This window comes from Cryptomeria japonica, chromosome 3 (genome assembly GCF_030272615.1).
Source record: "Cryptomeria japonica chromosome 3, Sugi_1.0, whole genome shotgun sequence".
Lineage (NCBI taxonomy): Eukaryota > Viridiplantae > Streptophyta > Pinopsida > Cupressales > Cupressaceae > Cryptomeria > Cryptomeria japonica.
Window position 1 is genome coordinate 1,001,924,794 of NC_081407.1, and position 19,138 is coordinate 1,001,943,931.

The 19,138-nt window shown below is 36.4% G+C and overlaps 1 protein-coding gene across 1 annotated transcript; it reads right to left on the minus strand.

Annotated features, from left to right (window-relative positions):
* Positions 1–5,314: 5,314 nt before the first annotated feature.
* LOC131077767 (disease resistance protein RUN1-like) lies at positions 5,315–7,004 on the minus strand. The gene is made up of 3 exons (XM_059217844.1): positions 6,342–7,004; positions 5,820–6,155; positions 5,315–5,716 (listed from the first exon to the last, which is right to left on the minus strand). The coding sequence occupies exons 1-3, from the start codon at positions 7,002–7,004 to the stop codon at positions 5,315–5,317; spliced, it is 1,401 nt and encodes a 466-aa protein (XP_059073827.1).
* Between the last annotated feature and the right edge of the window lie 12,134 nt (positions 7,005–19,138).

Here is a 19,138-nt window from a genome sequence, read left to right on the forward strand (position 1 = left end):
CAAAAAATAAATCCATTTGTAGAAAAGAAACAAATTCCCTATTTGTTTCACGTTATAAAATTGATACTAGGGAATAAGGAAATAAAACACCCTAATAAGAGCCATTACTGAATTTCTGTTACCAAGATTTGAAGCTTTTGTTTCTGCCATTTCACGCCTTACTCATATGATCATCATTCATGATTGCTTGCATCCACTATTCTGTATTGTGCCCTAGTTCGAGGGCTTAACAAGTTGAGCCGAAAGTGATAATAAAAAATGAGGTTCGATTATGATTTCCCTTTTTACCAAATACCACACTATATAAGGAGGAATATTGATGGGATTAATTTCCATTTTTCATGATGCCTTCATTGACTTGAAATCATGTGAATTAGGGATACTTGAAATCATGTGAATATTGATGGGATAATACAAAATTAGTTGAATTGGGTTTGATATTGAGTTGAAATGATGTGAATTAGGGATACTAATGGAAAATTAACACTAATCAACATGAATAGATAGTTCTAGAATAGATCTGTAGACACAAAGTACAGATTTGAAAATATAAAGAAGAGAGGAACCTATGTGTGAAATCTAATGTAAAAAATGTTGGACAATATTTTTAGGCAACCTTGTCTTGAAGTTGTCAGATATGGCTATTGATAACATATTTAGAATTAGAATGTCACACAAAATATTCTTCAAAAAATTTGTTGAAAACATTTTAGACAATGTTGGTAGGCGACCTTGTCCAAGGTTTTTTGTTTCTTCAAAATCTACTCATGTATGTGTCAGTCTACACTTTCCAGATCCATATTTGTTTTCTCAAGAATATGGCACATGCACACACAAGAGAGGGGAAATTTCATTCGGTTGATAGGGGTTTTCTTTAGTCAAACCCTAGGTTTAGAATTTATCCTTAATGAAATAGATATAAATTAAAGCTTTGAAGCAAAAAACTAGATCCACAATATTATACCTCAAGCTTGATGTTGTTGATAATAGTGATGATGCAATGCTCTTTGAATAAGACATAAAAATATTGATGCAATCACATGACATGTCAATGAGTGGGAGAATCAATCATGAAAACATGCTTGTATGAAGATTGTTTTAACTTGTTACTCCATCATGTTCAATTGAAAGAATTTGCTAATGATACTTTCTCTTGAAGGATATGGTGGGATGAAATGATATGAGATATTATGTGCGTGTTCATGAAAATGAATTAGAGAGATGATCTTATAAGATTTCTAAGGAATTTCATAAATTAGACCAACCTCTAATAGGAATATTAAAATATCAAGGTCAATAATCAATTGACATATTTAAAAATGGGCCTAAACTAGGGGGGACTATGGCACCTAGCACCCTAGTCCACCCAAAAAGGGGTGAAACAATGGTGGCACACAAGTACTTAGGCTCAAGATAGAGACCTAGATCACCATATCATCATATGGTGTTAGTTTTGTAGTGAAAAACTAGAAATAGGCTTGGAAAATAGGTAGGAGGAGACACACTAAGGTAAGGGCACAAAAAGGTGTGTAAAATTGTAAGGGGTTATAATTTAAGACACTATAATAGGTAAGGCAAGATCTTAGACATGAAGATTTGGTATTAAGTATAATGGTAAGGTGCATAATCTTTGAAAGGGCGTGATTCGATTTCTAAACATACATGTATACAAATCTTTTTTCAAAGAGTTATAAAGGAAACTTAATAATCCGTTTTTCTTATAGGAAGAAAATCTTCTTTAAAATTGCTCAAATATTGTGTTTGCAAATTATTTTTCTCTCTTATGAATAAGAGAGGGAGGGTTGGATATGCCAATTTTGTGTGATAACTCATTTAATGGTTGTACATATAGCTTAAACATGTGAGAAGCATCTCAAAGGGGTTGGTTCTAATCTAAGTTAAACTTGTAGAGAAATTGAATAGGATGCAATGAAACAAGAAAAAATGATCAATTAAATCTCCTTTGTAACACTGACACATGCATTTATTTCAAAAGTGATGCTTGTGACCAAAGGTGGTTCAACTAACTTTTGATTAAGAACCATTAGCAAGTAACCATTAAAAAAAATAGCAAGACAAAACATTGTAAAAGATAAGTTGTTTAACAACAAAATCAAAGATAATATAATGATTAGCAAACCTTAAAAAAAAATTTTAAAAAAGGAAATTTTATATTTATAGATTATTAAAAAGAAAACAAATTAATTATTTATCAATTAAAATAATTTAACAAAATAAGATTAAATAATAACGTAAAAAATATGATTTTTTATTAAATTACAAAAAAGTATTACATTAAATATAAAAGAGATTTGTACAAATAATAAACTAACACATGAAAAAATATCATTTTTATATAGCAATTAGATTCTTTATCAAATTACTTGCTCCATACTCCACATATAAAATATATGAGAGGTCATAATAAATCATCTAAACATATTATAGAAAACAAATTAATATTTGTTTTAGAAAAAGATAAAACTATTGTTATTATATGTGGGAAAAGCGGGGCGATGAAACTCAAAATGTGAAAAATGATGTTCAAAGGGTTTGTCCACACACCCACAGGACTTCTTGGTGCAAGTTATGGAGTCATGCAGAATGACTCAACTTCCCAAGGTAGGTTCCATGGTTCTCTATCTCACAAGGTCCCTCAAGCCAATGTCTTTGCTCTTAGATCACTGAGCAAAGTGATTTAGGGATGACGAATGCAAGAACGAGGGATGTTTTAGATTGATTTTAACATGAAATGCATCCTATTTATGCATGATTCTACAAATGAATTAAACTAGATTATAAGATGACAAGGTTAGTAGCAATACTATCCTAACATGATATACTAGTTAATGATTTAAGCTAATGATAATAGAAATACTCTAAAATGCTTATTAGATTAATTCCTATTATAAAGATAAGATAGATGTATTGATAAAATTGAGCATAAATGAGATACTAAAAGCTTGGATGATCTTGAAATGGAGGAATGAGGTCTCTATTTATAGGGAAAATGGGACAATGGATGGTCAACATTGGAGGAGTTAATCAAGGGTCAGGATTGAAAGTAATCAATCCATGTTTACAATTTCCACTAATGAAATGGTGAGAATTGTCAACATAAGACTGCTTGAGAGGAGAGGTAAGAAGCATTAAATGCTTGAGAAAACCTCATGGTTACCTTAGAAGGTAAGGGTTAAGGTTAGGTTAGGGTTATCCAATGGATAAAGCTTTTACCCAAGGGGTAAACTCTTGTGCAAAGGTTAAAGGGATAACCATGGTCAAATAAATGAATGCTTGATGAGACCCTTGGGTAAGAAGAAGGTTAAGTTAGGCAAAAAGTCTCTAACCATGCCACTAAGGGTTAGTCAACCATTAATGGTTTGAAGACTTTGGGGACAAATTTGTAAGAGTCCTTCCAAATTTGGGGGTATTCAACAAGTTATCTTGTTGAAGGCATAAAGGCTTTAATGCCTTTTGAAGACTTTACTCCAAATTTGAGAATGACCTCCTCAAATTTAGGGAAAGGGGACAATGGATGGGTTTAGGCTAATTGATTAGGATTAGATGGATTCTAGAAGAAATTAGGAAGAGGGTTAGGATGCAAGTGGGAGATGTAGGATTTTGCAAGTGGGTGAGGAAAATAGAATTTAATTGAAATAAATTTCTTTATTTCAATTTGGTTGCAAGTTGGGAATTTAAATAAATTAGATTTATTTAATTGGGGTGAACTATTTAATTAAATGTAAATTTAATTAAAAAGTAGAAAGAAGGGATTTAATTAAATAAAATGATTTATTCAACTAAATGATGTAAAGGACTTAAGTGAATTTAAATAAATAAATTGAATAATTTATTTAATTAAATAGAAGAATGTGGGTGATTTAATTAAATTAGATTTAACTAAATAGAGGAATAGGAATAAAATGAACATTAAATATTCATTTAGGAATATGATCATTTTTATACATCTAGAGTTATTATTGCAATTTTAAGGTTTAGCCTAATATACTTGTGTACCTAAGTATTATTGCAAAATTCAAATTTATAGGCAACCTTATCTTCAACAAATTTCCCTCCAAATATCCGGTCTATAGAGTTCATCCTTCGAAGTGATGGGAGCATTCTAATGATTTGTCATCTTTCATTGATGAACTTCACAACAAAAGCGAGAAAGATGCTGCTAAGAAAACAAGACTCCTCTTTATTAAACTCCCTCCCCTCGGCTAGAATAAGAGAAACTTATATAAGCCTGCAAATCCATCATCATTTTCCATCTTAATCCTCATGCTACATGGTTTCTTATGATCAAGCGTTGCCCAAAAGAATTTCACCATCGATTCCTTTGTCAGAGGCTATAAAATCCCCTCCCAGAAGAACTACGGAGTTTTCCTCAGCTTTGGAGGAATTGGCATTCAGAAATCTTTTGGGGATCACTTATATTAATCTTTAACTAATGCAAGGATAAACGTGTGTTAACTACCATAGCTTTGGATAGCATGTGACATGCGGAGAGAAGTTTTGTGCATGCAGCTGACTCACTAAAAGTTAAGTGAGTGAATCGGCGAGACGTCTTGGGGTCGACTTAAGATAACTCAATGAATTAGTTAAGCCTCTGCATTACACTTGAGGGCCTATGCGTTGAGGGCAAAACACAATAGAGATCAGTGTGATATTGGAGATCATATCGGCTAAGCAGAGAAGAGGGTTGTATTGGGAGAGAAGAAGAAAAGTTAAGCAACTTGTTGTCAATAGCTAGGATCTCTTAGATTTGTGCAATCTAAGAGGTCCTAGCTATTGATGACAAGCCGCCTAATTTAACAAATTGAGTTTTTTTCTTTTGTCTTTTTGACTTTAGTTTAGACATTTGATTGTGATTCCATTCCACTATCTTTTATAACAATTATGCAACATATTTTTCATATATTAATATTAAGCTATACTACATCATCATCAAAAATGACTATTACACAAATTTTAAACAACTTTCAAACAATATATATCAACAATAGACAATTGACAAAACACAGTTTTTAAAGAATAAAAGATGTAAAATAAAATAAATTGTTTAAAGAACAGGAAAAAACCAAAAGAGGAATATTCAGCGATCAAACTTTCGGACAATTTCATATATAATTCTAGTCCTTTCTTTCTTTGATGGGCATTCTAACCCATCTTGAGCAAGGGCAATATTTATAAAGGCAAAAGCCTTTATAAGAAAGATGCCAATTATTCAACATGCCAAGCGCTAGGAAACAAATTATCTGTGTCTTATTTAAAGAAGTGTCCAAACCATATCTAGAATCAAGAGCTTTACCTACAAGATGTTCAAACCGAAGTTTGAAGTTGTAAATCCAGTTTTGCTTAAAAAATCAGCAGCATCCAGTAAAGGAATCGCTTCCTGCACATATCTCCCAGCTGGACGTGTAAATTTATTAGTACTAAATTTCATGTACAATTTGAACCGAGGGACCGACACAGGGAGACAGGTAAAAGAGAAAGGTGAGGGATTATCTTCTTTTCTAATCGCCTTTCCCATATCTCTAAGAAGGCCGTGCATCATAAATACATCATCATCGCCTATCATTATAAGCGATTTAAGCACAAGATTTGTGACGGCTGTATGCGCATCCCAGTTGAATCTTTTCCAGTACCGGATGCCCTGCATTACCTCTTTACCACTGAAAGTGCAAGCGATGTCCACAAATATCTTTTTCTCCTGATTAGTGAGATTATCATAATTAATCTTAAGCACGGCGTAAACTTTTTGGTGACAGATGCTCTGTGGGGTTCTCAAAGCTTCTCTCCAGTATTCAAGAGACTCCTTTTTGTCGTGCAAGAGATCTCCCTGCGGCTTCAATTGCCAGGGGCAGACCGCAACAGGCCTTCACAATCCTTTTCGACTCTTTTCTATATATTTTATCGGGCTCGGGCTTCAAAAATGCATGCCAAGAGAACAAACGCAGAGCTTCCTCATACTCCAGTCCTTCCATCTTGTAAACCACGTCTATCTGTGCCAGGTTTAATACGTGCTTATCGCGCGTTGTTACGATCATTCTGCTTCCTCGACCGCCCCAACTTTTGCACGTCAACAACTCCATCTGCTTGCTATCATCAATATTATCTAAAACCACCAGGGCTCGCTTCGATGCCGAAAACTGTGTTGAAAATCCCAGGAACAACAATCATAAACATAACATGGAATAAATTCTTAAGAAAAATAAAAGTCACAAACATAAACACATAGCAAAGGCTACCGAGAAGAATTAAGGAGTAGAATCAACTAAAATCCCGAGTTTTAAGTCTACAATAGGTTTGGTTATTGCATAAATTGTTCGCACAACCTGTGCACATGTCGTATTTGTGTCTCTGATGATCTGCTCTCGAATTTGCTTGTGGGGCATTTTTCGAACGTCGGATAGAAAAGAGCAAGAATCGAAACATCGAAATATATTGTTGTACACGGCCTTTGCAGTGGTTGTTTTGCCACAGCCACCCATTCCCCAAATGCCGACTGTGACCACATCGGCCTGGTTCTGTAGATTCAGCAAACTTATGACCTTTTTTATCTTCTTGTCAAGCTGAACGGGATGCTTTGCAATGTTGTGTAAGGGGATTTTATCCAATGTGTTGGTAACATCAGAGACTATGCGTTTCACCAGGTCTCCTTCAAAGCAGGATATGGAGTCTAATGTCCACCCGGGAAGACTGGAAACATGACACAATGCCCGTTTCCACTCCTCCATGGTTTCTGACGGATATTGGCCTGTAGAGCAGTGCTCGCTCAATACTTCTTCATAGCTGCTTTCTTGGCTTTCGCTCTCTGCTATTCGAACCTGGAATGGCTGGACGTGATAAAAGAGGGGAATGATGAACGCTCTGGATTTCCACATTTGCGCGAGCTCCTGCAGACACCGCGTTGACCGAGCATAATCTGTGCTGAAGATGGCGATGCTGATATTGCTATGTTCAACTGCCTGCTTGTTAGTGTGAACGCATATTCCCATTGCATTTAAGGATTCGAACAAATGGTCTATGAATGTTTTTCTTACATCCGTCCCTCTGAAGCTCAGGAAAATATGGTGTTTTTGGTTCAGAAAATGGATTTTTGATACGGGTGGCTTATGATGAGAAAAAGAATCCATGTCGGAGAACAAGAAAAGTACTGTATCCACAGCAAAGCCTAACATGCAAGCTCCTTCCTAAAACGCAGACGGGGAACTTCAAACAACATAGTTTCAATGGCCTCTCAATCTATTATAAAACTGTTTAGGGAGATAAAAGAGGAGACTAAATATACTATAATCTTCACTATAATTGGCGGTCTGTTCGATGTCTCACATTTCGTTTGATACAGTACTATATTGGATTTAAGAAAAAGGTAAATGACGGCCATCAGAAACATCAATGCCTTCCTGATGTGGGTGAGATTAGTTTAATATGAGCAACGGACAGTCCAATGTATGTTTCGAAATTTGTTAAACAAATTAATTGAATATGAGCAACGGATCCTCCTATGTATGTTTCGATGTTTGTAAAATATTGTTGTACGTCCAAAGAAGCTTTGCGCGACTCGCCAAAGATTTTCTTTGGATTGCTTCTTATATATAAGAAATATCTTAACATATTATAAGCTAAAGATTAATTATTTTGGAAGAAAAAAAAAAAAAAATTTGTATGGAAATTCCCAAATTTCTTATAACTAGAGTTCTCTATCTGCCTAGGCATTATGCAATTTCAAATTTATTGCTAGTCTCATAATTTTCTTCTTCTTTGTCAAATGTTGTTGTACATAGCCTTATAATCTTCACTTCTCTACCTTATTACTATCATAATTTTTAAATTTGTTGGTACCTTTTTATCTTCACCACCAAGTTTCCCACCAAATTTCCTTTGTCCATAGTTAATCCTTGCCCTGAGATGGGTGCGCTTCTACCTAAGAATTTGTCCTCTTTCCATTGAGCTTCACAACAAACGCAAAAAGAAGATTCCTCTTAAACTCCCTCCCCTCCCTTGTTATCAGAGGAACTTATATTAAATTAATTCTGTAAATCCTTATCGTTTGTTGTGATCAAAAGTTGTCTAGAAGCACTTTACGATGGATTCTAGAAAAAGTGTGACGTTTTCTTCAGTTTCAGGGGACCTTATGTTGGGAATATGAAGCTCAATAGTCACATGGCTATTTGTCTTCCCCAGAAGACTCTTCATTTCATATTTGATATGTTTATATAAATGGCTATGTGCAGCCCATACATGATGTACTTTGTAATTGGATATTGGTTAATAAGAATTCTCCCTGCGTTTCTAGTGGACGTAGCCACTTAGTGGTAAACCACGTTGATCTTGTGTCTTGAGTTCTTTGTTGTGTCTATTATTCTTTTTGCTGTTTTCTATTCATTATTATGTGTTTTCTCTGCTCATTTTTAAACTAACAATTGGTATCAGAGCTTAGGTGAAGTGATTGAGCAAAGATGGAAAGGTAGATAGATAGGTAAAGGATTGAAAATTCTCGAGAAGATGTAGAAGTTTGAAGTTAGAGAAATTAGTTGCTGGTATTGTGGCAAGCGAGGCCACATAAAAAGAAATTGTTGGTTTCTCAAGAAGGCTAAAAGGCAGCCAAAAGATGAAGACACTGATTTAGTCATCGAAGATTTTCTTGCAAATTTAGACTCAGTGGAGGGTAAAATTGTGCAAGCAAAAGTTAAAACAAACAGTCATGTTCATTGGTGGGATGGCTGGAAAAAGGAGGAGACTTCGGTTGAAGAAGAAGAGGGTTTGAAGTATTCGTTGTTTGAACATTTTCTTACTTCGATTGAAGAAGAGGATGTTGAAGAGGAGGATGCTGAAGTGAGTGAGGATGAAGTTGAGGAGGTTGAGACCAAGACTCAGGAGGATTATGAAAAAGAAAAATTTATGAGGTTGAAGGAATAGAATCTCCTACTCATCGACAAATTGATTTGTATGGACTAGAAGTTGATGGTTTTGTGTCGCATCATGAATATTAAAAAAGATAACTTTGAGAAAGAATGGGATTTTTCTAAAGAGACTGTATTTCAGCAAGAGGAAAGTGATGGGAAGCTCTTGACATATGACTCTTTCCTCACAAACATGCATGCCCTGTTTATAGGAAAGCCTTTCTTTGGTGGAAAGAATCCATAAGAGGATTCAGGGTGCCTGGAGATTGAATATCCCAGGAGTACAAGGATTATAGAGCTCACGGAGGCGGGAGAGACCCTATGGTTCAAGGTTGTGCAAGATCCATAAGACTTCAAAAAGGCTGAGGATAAGGTCTTTGAGGAAAATGATTTTCAAAAAGAACAAAAGAGTGATGATTTATTGCTTCAGATTGCAGAAATAGAGGCAGAGTGGAATGCATTGATTGTAGGTACTGCACAAGTTTCTGCACAAAATACAACAAATTCATTTGATATGGAGCCCATTGGTGCAAGGTCTGTAGCTAGAAGCTCAAAATCAGATCTTGTGGCAGCCCAATTGCATAAGAATATTGCATCTGGTGTTGGTCAAATGAAGAGAGAACATGGGTTCCAATCTGGCCAGTTTGATGGCAGTAGTAATGATTCATTTGATTTGTTTATGTTGGATGTTGTGGGGCCGAATAAGAGTCAGTGTGTTCCAGATGTGGGTAGTGAGGCAACCGTGAGAATTGGGAGTGATGTTTGTAGGCCATTCACACATGTACAAGAGTTTTATATTTGGGTATTAAAATCTGATAATGGTGATCTTCTAGATACTCTATTACGAGGGAGCACAAAATCAAGAGACTTTGATGGAAGAGTGTATTATGCATCTATTGATAGTAGTGTTCCTGATTATGGATTACCAAATGAAGTAGTTAGAGAATATTTTTTAACTCTGGTTTGACTTGAAGAAGATTAATTCGCACTGTTCATGAACAAAGTTTGGTGATATTAAAATCTTCTCAAGAGCTAGTTGTAGTATGAGCCTTGGAATGGAGATGCAGGGAATGTTATAGGCTGTGCCGGTTGGACTTCAAGGGGGAGATTATTGGGAATATGAAGCCCAATAGTCACATGGTTGTTTGTCTTCCCCAGAAGACTCTTCATTTCATATTTGATATGTTTATATAAATGGTTGTGTGCAGCCCATACATGATGTACTTTGTAACTGGATATTGGTTAATAAGAATTCTCCATGCATTTCTAGTGGACATAGCCACTTAGTAGTGAACCACGTTAATCTTGTGTCTTGAGTTCTTTGTTGTGTCTATTATTCTTTCTATTGTTTTCTATTCATTATTATGTGTTTTCTCTACTCATTTTTAAAGTAACACCTTAAACTCCCTCCCCTCCGTTTATATTGAATTAAGTCTGCAAATCAATTATCATTTTCCATCCCGATCCTCATGCTATATCAAATGCTGCCGAGAAGAATTTCATCGTGGGAGAATCATCCCTGAAAAAGTACGATGTTTTCCTCAGCTTCAGTGGAAAGGACATTCGGAAAATTTTTGTCGACCACATATATGAATCTTTAATTGATGCATAGCTAAATGTTTATTGGGACAAGCAATGCATGCAAAAGGGAGAGTCTATCGATGGTGCCTTGAAGCAGGGAGTTGACACAAATTATGCTTCCTCAGCATGGTGTCTAGAGTGTAGAAAAAGAAACATCGAAGCACAAACAAAAGCATGCAGATTGCACCACCAAAATATAAATCAATTTTACACACACACAACTCTTTATTCAATCAAATCAATGGATAACATTGTGCCTCTTATAGAGGTCTTTCTTAGACTGTATACTCCTCACAGGTTTTGTCAAAACAAGAGAGAGGCTTCTTATTAAATAAAAGATAGCGTAAGAACGAAGAACCAGAAAACACGTGAAACAAACTTTGGAGAGACATGCTAACTCACAGTCCAACTTCTACACTAAAAATATTGGAGATAATTTGCACAACTACAAAGCAGCTAAGCAAATTCGGAACTATCTCTCTAAAAATAATAAGGGTGATCATAGATTTGAACCATATGGTGAATGTTAAGTATTATGGTGGAACTCCTAGTAAGCTGAGAGTTTAGTATTAGTTCTCAACATACTCCCCCTTGATGCTGAGAATCACAACATGATCTCAAAGCTTTGACAAACTAAATATTTGCAACTCAAGTTGACCTTACAAGATAACTTGATGTGGCAAAGTCCAAACCCTTGTAACTCACTATGAAACACCAATCATAACAAGCAATCATCTACTACTTGACTCGAACTTTCAAAATATGTTCGGTCAATTCTTCTGTTCACATGCAAACACTTCAGTTTATACAACTTTTTGAACATATTCATTAACTTTTGCCAACAAGATCCATCAATCCAACCATAATCAATCTGCATACAACCTTTCTTGGATTGCTCATTCATTTCTCTATTCCAACATGACCTTTCACAATGGTTTTTCAACCCACAAATTGAACAAGGGTGAAGATCCCAACAATTTTCTGCTTTATGTCCTTCTCTATGAGAATGCAAACACTGAATTCTTTGAGCCGATTTTCTTGAACTTGTGATACTAGCAACATTAGAACTATCTTTCTTACCATATCCAAGACCTTTATCCTTTGGCCTAAAAACTAGCTGAATGCGCTCAGAGAAACATGGATAAATTTTTTTTGGGATCCCAAGCCTTGTACATATCGAAGCTCTAGGTCAAAACCGTGATAAGTGAAGACTCCCATTGCTAGGTGTCCTTCTAGTGATGTCGATTTGGATTCATTTACAATCGAGACTAATGAGGAGAGTACTAGTGCTAACTCCAATGATTGCATTGAAATACCCAAAGACTCATTTCTTTACCCTCACACCCACTGACTTTGAACACACCAATGCCCTTCCCCTAGTTCATCTACAACTCATTGATTAGAACCAAAAATGGCCTCCACGACTTGACACATTCCAAAATGAGGAGGCCTTTATTGATTACCTTGGCATACGAGATGGTCTCCCTCTTGGGGAACAAAGAAGGATACACCATAGTAGTCTATAGAGTGGCATATTTTGGAGAGGGTGCTAAACCTTCTAGTCACACAAGTATGAAAATAAAAAAATTCATGGGTTTTATGGTGAAAACCACATTGTGGCACTATTTGACCCCAAAAAAGTAAAAAGAAAGGATGCATCCAACGGTGAAATCTCTCTAAGGCACCTGAAGATGGAAGGTTTGACGCTCTCCCCATGACATCATATGAAGAAAAATAATCCATGTTTATTGAAGAAACTATCAAGACAAATATTTGCATACAAGAAGTACTGCACAACATCTTCTTGGCATAGTCTTTGACAGAAATTGAAAGACCAAAGTTCATAACATTCTTCACAGAATGATAAATCAATTTTGCATGGTCATAGGTAGATATGCCTAGATTGGATCCTGATCTAGTTATGCATCACTTGACGGTTACTCCAGGTGCTAAGTCGGTAAAACAAAAACTCGATAAGATACATCCATGGGTGGAACTATAGTAAAAGTGGAACTTGAGAAATTATTGGAATGTTGGCTTCATCAGACCAATTGACTACCCTGAGTGGATTTCTTATCTTGTACCTATCAACAAACTGAACCACAACGTCCAAATATGTACAGACTTTAGAGATATCAACAAGGCATGTCCTAAAGATGATTTTCCAATGCCAAACATTAATTTAATTATTGATCTCATAGTGAGCCATGCAATGCTATCACTAATGGATGGATTCTTCGAGTGCAATCAGATCAAAATAGCACCTAAAGATCAACATAAAACAAAATTTACATGTACTTGGTGTACCTTTTACTGGAACGTCATACCCTTCGGATTAAAGAATGTGGTTGCAACATATCAAAGAGCCATGACAACAATCTTTCACGATCTCATGCATGTTACTGTTGAAGATTATGTTGATGATCTCCTAGGCAAATCAGTCACAAGGGAAGTGCATTTGGACATTTTATCAATAATTTTTGAATGCTTGTAAAAGTACAAAGTTAGATTAAATCCTAAAAAGTGTCTTTGGGGTGACCTCCTAGAAGCTCCTTGGATACATTGTCTCACCAATTGGGTATTGAAGAGAACCTAGTGGAAGTCAGAGCCATATTGAAAATGCCACCTCCGAAGAACATCGGCCAACTCTGATCTCTACATGCAAATAAATGTCATCCTTTTCAACATTTACTTCACAAAAATATCAAATTAAAATGGCTCAAAGACTATCTTTTAAATCCACCAATATTGATATCGCCTATTCAAGGAAAATCCCTATTACTCTACATATTAGCACACAAACAACATTGGGGGCACTATTGGCACAACAAGATCATGATGGTAAAGAATAAGCTATATAATACATCAGTCATATGTTTGTTGGTTACATGCTTAATTACACTTTAATTGTGAGTGTGTGTCTTGCCACGGTTTTTGCTTCAAAAAATTTACGTCATTACATGCTATCTCATAAAATAAATCCCCTTGCAAGAATTGATCTGCTAAAGTACCTTATGAAAAAGGAAACACTCACAAGCAGACTGGCTAAATGGGTCATAATGTTGAGCGAGTTTGATATCAAATATGTCGATAGAAAAGCCATTGTGGATCAGCTAGCAGATGCATCAATGATTGACGACACTCTTATTGTCTCAAAATTCTTGGATGAATCTATTTTTAGAGTGACAAACTCAAAGCCTTGGCAACTATATTTTGATGGTTCATACACATAGCATGGTGTAGGACTAGGTATCCTCTTCATCACACCTCAAGGGGATTCTATTCCTAAGTCATATCGATTATCATTGCCTTGTACAAACAACATAACGGAGTATGAAGCATTAACAATAGATCTACGTATCACAGTTTAGTGGAAGATCCAAAAACTTCACGTTTTTGGGGACTCTCAACTTGTGATTCATCAAGCAAATGATGACTACCAGACTAAAGATGAGAAGTTAATGCCATATAAGAAAATGGTGGATGATTTCAAGAAATACTTCACACATATAGTCTTTGAATAAATTCCAAGGGAAAATATTCAAGCTACCGATGCCATGGATACTATTTCTTCTTTGATTGACATGCTTCAGAATGAGACCCGCTATGAGTTCTTGGTGGATAATATTTTGGTCCCTTTGTATGAGATCACTCTTGCATAAATGATATGTGTTGTTGGTCTTGATTCCCCTTGGTATAGTAGCATCTTCACTTACCTCTGTGACAATATCCTCCCACCTGACCTTTCCAACAATCAACGTCGTACCTTCATTCGCCAATCCCCCTGCTATGTCATCTTAGCTGATACCCTTTATTGATGAGGTCTAGATCTAGTGCTCTCCTTAGAGAAAGTGACAAAGCTCAGATTGCATTACATTAGGTTCACGAAGGTATATGTGTTGCTCACTCTAGTGGTCCAACCTTAGCCAAGAAAATCATGAGGATTAGATACTATTGGCCTACCATGGACAAAGACTCATACCCATTTGTCAGAAAATATAGGTAATGTCAAATTCAAGGAGACCTCATTCATGTGCTAGCATGGGAAATTTAGCCAATCACCACTCCATGGCCCTTTTGTCAGTGGGGACTTAACCTCATGGGAAAGATTCATGCTCCCTCTTTGAATGGCCACAAATTCATTATCATAGCCACAAAGTATTTCACGAAGTGGATTGAGGTAGTTCCTCACACCCAAGTCACCAGAAAGTAGATTGCAACTTTTATCCTCAACTATATCATCTGTCGATATAGTGTTCCTCTTTCCATTATCACAGACAACAGACATCCTTTGAAAAATCAAGATGTTCATGAGCTTTGTGATCGATTCCATATCCATCATTTCTTTTCCACTCCATGTTACCCTCAAGGTAATGGTCAAGATGAGGCATCCAACAAAAATATTCTCAGAATCCTCAAGAAGATAGTCAATGATGCTAGTCATAACTGGTATATCCAATTCAACCCTGTACTTTGGGCTTATCCCACAAGTGTTTGCACACTCATTGGAGCTACTCCCTACTCACTTGTCTATGTTGCATAAGCTATCTTTCCTATTGAGGTCGAGCTACCATACCTATGAGTCTCTTTGTGTGATCTTATCTATGATGAAGACTATAAGGTCTCTTTCTTACAAGATTTAGAATTATTAGATGAGTGTAGACAAACTTCTTTTAATCATCTCAAGGCATATCAACAATGTTTGAGTCACAGTTATAATCACAAGGTACAAATCCTCACACATTCGAGTTGGGTGACTTGATCTTAAGAGAGAACCTTAAGAATTAGCAAGACAGAGATAAAAAGGGTAAGTTTGAACCAAATTGGTTTGGCCCTTACATCATCATAGCAATATATGGATCAGGTGCATATAATCTATCAACACCAGAAGGAGAACCTTTGGAGGATCCTATCAACAACATGCTCCTTCACAAGTTTTACACATAGTCCTTCAGAGTATCCTAATAAAAATACAAAAATAAATAAATTGTTACTCAGTGAAAACCTAGCAAACAGGCGCCTTGTGAAAAAAAAAATTAAAAATTGAAAAAAGTAAGGAGAAATAAATTCGTCCACTGGTGAAAACCACTTCGGTGGCACCCTAGGCAAGTACCATGGCTAAAACTGAGTTATCGATGCCATGTGTAGAGAATTTTCCTCCTCCCTCCTTCAGGATTTAGTTTCACCCTTTCACTTTACACATACTCACAACCTTTCATTCCATAATAAATCTATACATTCCCATCATGGCTTGTTATTGATCTACCTAAGATTGGTTCACCATTCATAATAAACCTCTTTCCATCCCTTATCTTTCATAATAACTCAGGGCCAGTTTGTATCTGGGGGTAGATCCTAAACCTAGTGATGAGAGTGGATTTCTTGGCATTGCATATTTTGAGGAGCATCATTTTTTCATTCCTCCTTTTCATGCACAATATGCAATAAAAGATCACTTGCATTGCCAATCCACAATAAATTTTCCTTCTTTTCCGCAATAAAGTATTTATTTGATGGATTTAGTTAGTTTCAGATAAGACACTTGGTAACAATGTGCTTTCAATAAATCAAATCTTTTATTAAACTTTGGCAACAAGTTTTTTCAACATTATATATCCTTAATCAGGACAACAACATTGTGACCAAATCAAACATGTTAACATATGTGGCAAGAGACACTAATAACCTTAGGATTTTAGTTTATGTTGGTGTTAAGTGTTTGGTTTTCTTTTGATTTTATCTAATAAGGTGATATTTGTTTTAGCTTTTCCAAGATGTCTCTCACAAGAGATTCTATCTCTAGGATGTCTTTGACTAGAAAGGTGAGGATGGGGTATGTTTACCTATTATTGTTTTTTGTGGATTGTCTCTTAGTAATACCATGGCTCCTCCAAGGATATGAGGACATTGCAAGTCTAGTGTGAACTAGGGCATTCCTTGTTTATGATTGTCTGATCTCCATGCAAAGGGTATAATGACTATCTAGGTCGAACATATATTTGGATGGTCATTACCTATTTTTCATAATGAAGCTCAATGACTATAATAGCACAAGAGCCTCTTTCACCTTCATATCTTCTATCTTCCATCTCCCTTTTCTCATGTGTCTTCCATCATCTTGTCTCGAGTTCCATGTAGTCTGGTTCGCATGATTGAGTATAATGACATGCCAAAAATACCTGCATCTCATGTAGTATTCATTTACATCACCACATGTTAGTACATCTCGTTATATGCATATAGAAATCATAATAGCATCACATCCTGCACACACTAATTGTTAATACATTATTTACATATCATCATCATATTGCATTCATTTGCATCAATACATCATCATGCATAACATCAACATACAAATATAATGCATTACAACATGTATGTAGCTCACATCTCATAGTTCCATCATAAAATCATATACATCCATCCATGACATAAACATCATATAGAATCATCGCATTATAAAGCATATAAAAGCATCACAACATCATATAAAATGCATCACATAGAAACACATGTATATAACTATTGCAAGGATAGGTCATCTCATATATATAAAAAATATAATGTATCATGATATAATGATGTCAAAATAATATGCCTACAAAATCACCCAAAGGTGTTTCTATCATCATACAAAAATTGATATAAAATGGACCCAAGAGAGCTATGATGAACTCCCTCCCTCAAAGCTAGTAGGCCTCGATGAAATCTGAGCTCTTGAAGGCCCAACCCTTGGATCATCTTGGCGGCTTCCTCCTATGGACCTTGTTGGTGGTCCCATCACACCTCTACTAGATGCCCTTTGTCTATCTCAACCTATAATTTTGGTCTAGGATGACCACCTATAGGTACCTTCTCTCAAATGAGGAGGAACTGTAGCCTCATATAGACTCTGCTAGTATGTGATCTCCTCTCCTACCTAGATACAATATGTGTATCCTAATTTTGTATCCCCTTGGAGTGTAGCCTTGGCTGTCCTCATAGTATTATCAACGGCTGTACATCGCTCAATGACCCAATCCCTCTCATCCCTAGCCTCCCATAGCTTGCGCCTCAATCAAATCACCTCTCTACTGATATCATCAATTTCATCAGCCTGGCCCTATGTTAGCTCCCTCAACATGAGTCGCTCATCCTCCTACTCATCACCTCCTCCTGTTGCCTTAACCATCTCCTCCTTTCTCTCCTCCTATCTAGGACCATCCTGTATCTATCCCTATATCTATCTCTATGCTTATCCTTGTGTCTGTGCTTGTTGCAACCTGCACTAGTTGTCCCCCTCTCCCTCTTAGTGGCCTTGTTGGTTTTCCCTATACCCTCTTGCCCTAACCTCCATCTCTGCCCTATCCTCCATCCCTACATCCTCCACCTATGCCCCTCACAATCCCCCTCGCTCCTCCTCCATCTCTCGCCTCCATCCTCATCCTCATCATTCTCATATAACCCTCACGTTGGCTCTCCTAGGCCTGTCAACCACGAGAATGGATGTGCTGCAAAATAGGCCACATTCTCAGTTAACATGCCTCCATATGCTATATCTCTCAACATATCCCAAGGAAAAGGCACCATCTCTTGTAACTATGTCAAGGCTGCATCATAAGAGAAAATTGGTTGCCATTGTACCTTCTATCTAACAATCCGTGCAAAATCACCTGAACCTTGAGGCATCTACTGTACCCTACCAAACTACCTAAACACCTTAGACCAATTAGATGTCTATCCAAAATATATGGTGTCAGCCCAATAAGATATCTTCTATGGAAACAAAAAGGTAGTTGTTTGTCATCCTCCTCCCAAGCCTTGTAGTCTAAATAGGGCCACCATGTCACGCTATCTATATCATCAATCACTCGTCGTCAAGGAGCTACCTTCCCAATCTATGGCTCGAAAGTGATCATGCTATAAGTATGAACATAAGCTTGACCATGTCCTATAAATCTAAAATGAATTAGCCTTGCCATTGGGTATATGCACGAAGTTGTGGTACCAAAAAGGTGCCACACTTCAAAAAAAAATTAAAAAGTGCATAAGGCGCACGCACTATAGGGCATGCACCCTATAGTGCACATGCCTTATAAGGCGTGCGCCTTATGTGCATTATAAACAACAAAAAACCATTGCTCCACATTTCTGCATTCCAAACCCGCGTTTTGGCATTTTTGGGTGCTATTTTCTTGCGCTTGCCCTTTGAAAAAGCTTGAAATTGGGCATTAAGTTGTCCATCTCTCATCAAAATGCCGCCACGCCATCGAAGAGCTCGAAGAGGTATGTATTTTTAGTATCTTATTGTCATTTTTTTTATTAATTTGAAGACTAAACTAGGTTTACTGATTTAAATTTATTTTCATTATTAGAAAATGAAATTAGACAAGAAAATATTGAAAACACTCAATCACCTCCTCATGAAGACCATATTAAAGAAGAAGCACATCAATCAGCTCCTCATGAAGACCATATTGAAGAAGAAGCACATCAAGAACCTCCTACAATCCCTAGACACCCCATAGGTACACAAGAAAACCTATTAGGTCAAATAGAAAATAGCCAAAAAGAGCTTGAAGGTTTAATCACAAGGCTAAAAGATCCCATTGGAACAAACTCCCATAGGACAAACCTTGCCAATTCTTTGCAATCTATTGTAT

Coding starts and splice junctions, on each gene's coding strand:
- LOC131077767 (XM_059217844.1), bottom strand. CDS start 7,004: ATGGGAATATGCGTTCACACTAACAAGCAGGCAGTTGAACATAGCAAT. Junction 6,156..6,341: donor CAAATACGACATGTGCACAG/GTTGTGCGAACA, acceptor TTTTCAACACAG/TTTTCGGCATCGAAGCGAGC. Junction 5,717..5,819: donor CTCTTGCACGACAAAAAGGA/GTCTCTTGAATA, acceptor CTCACTAATCAG/GAGAAAAAGATATTTGTGGA.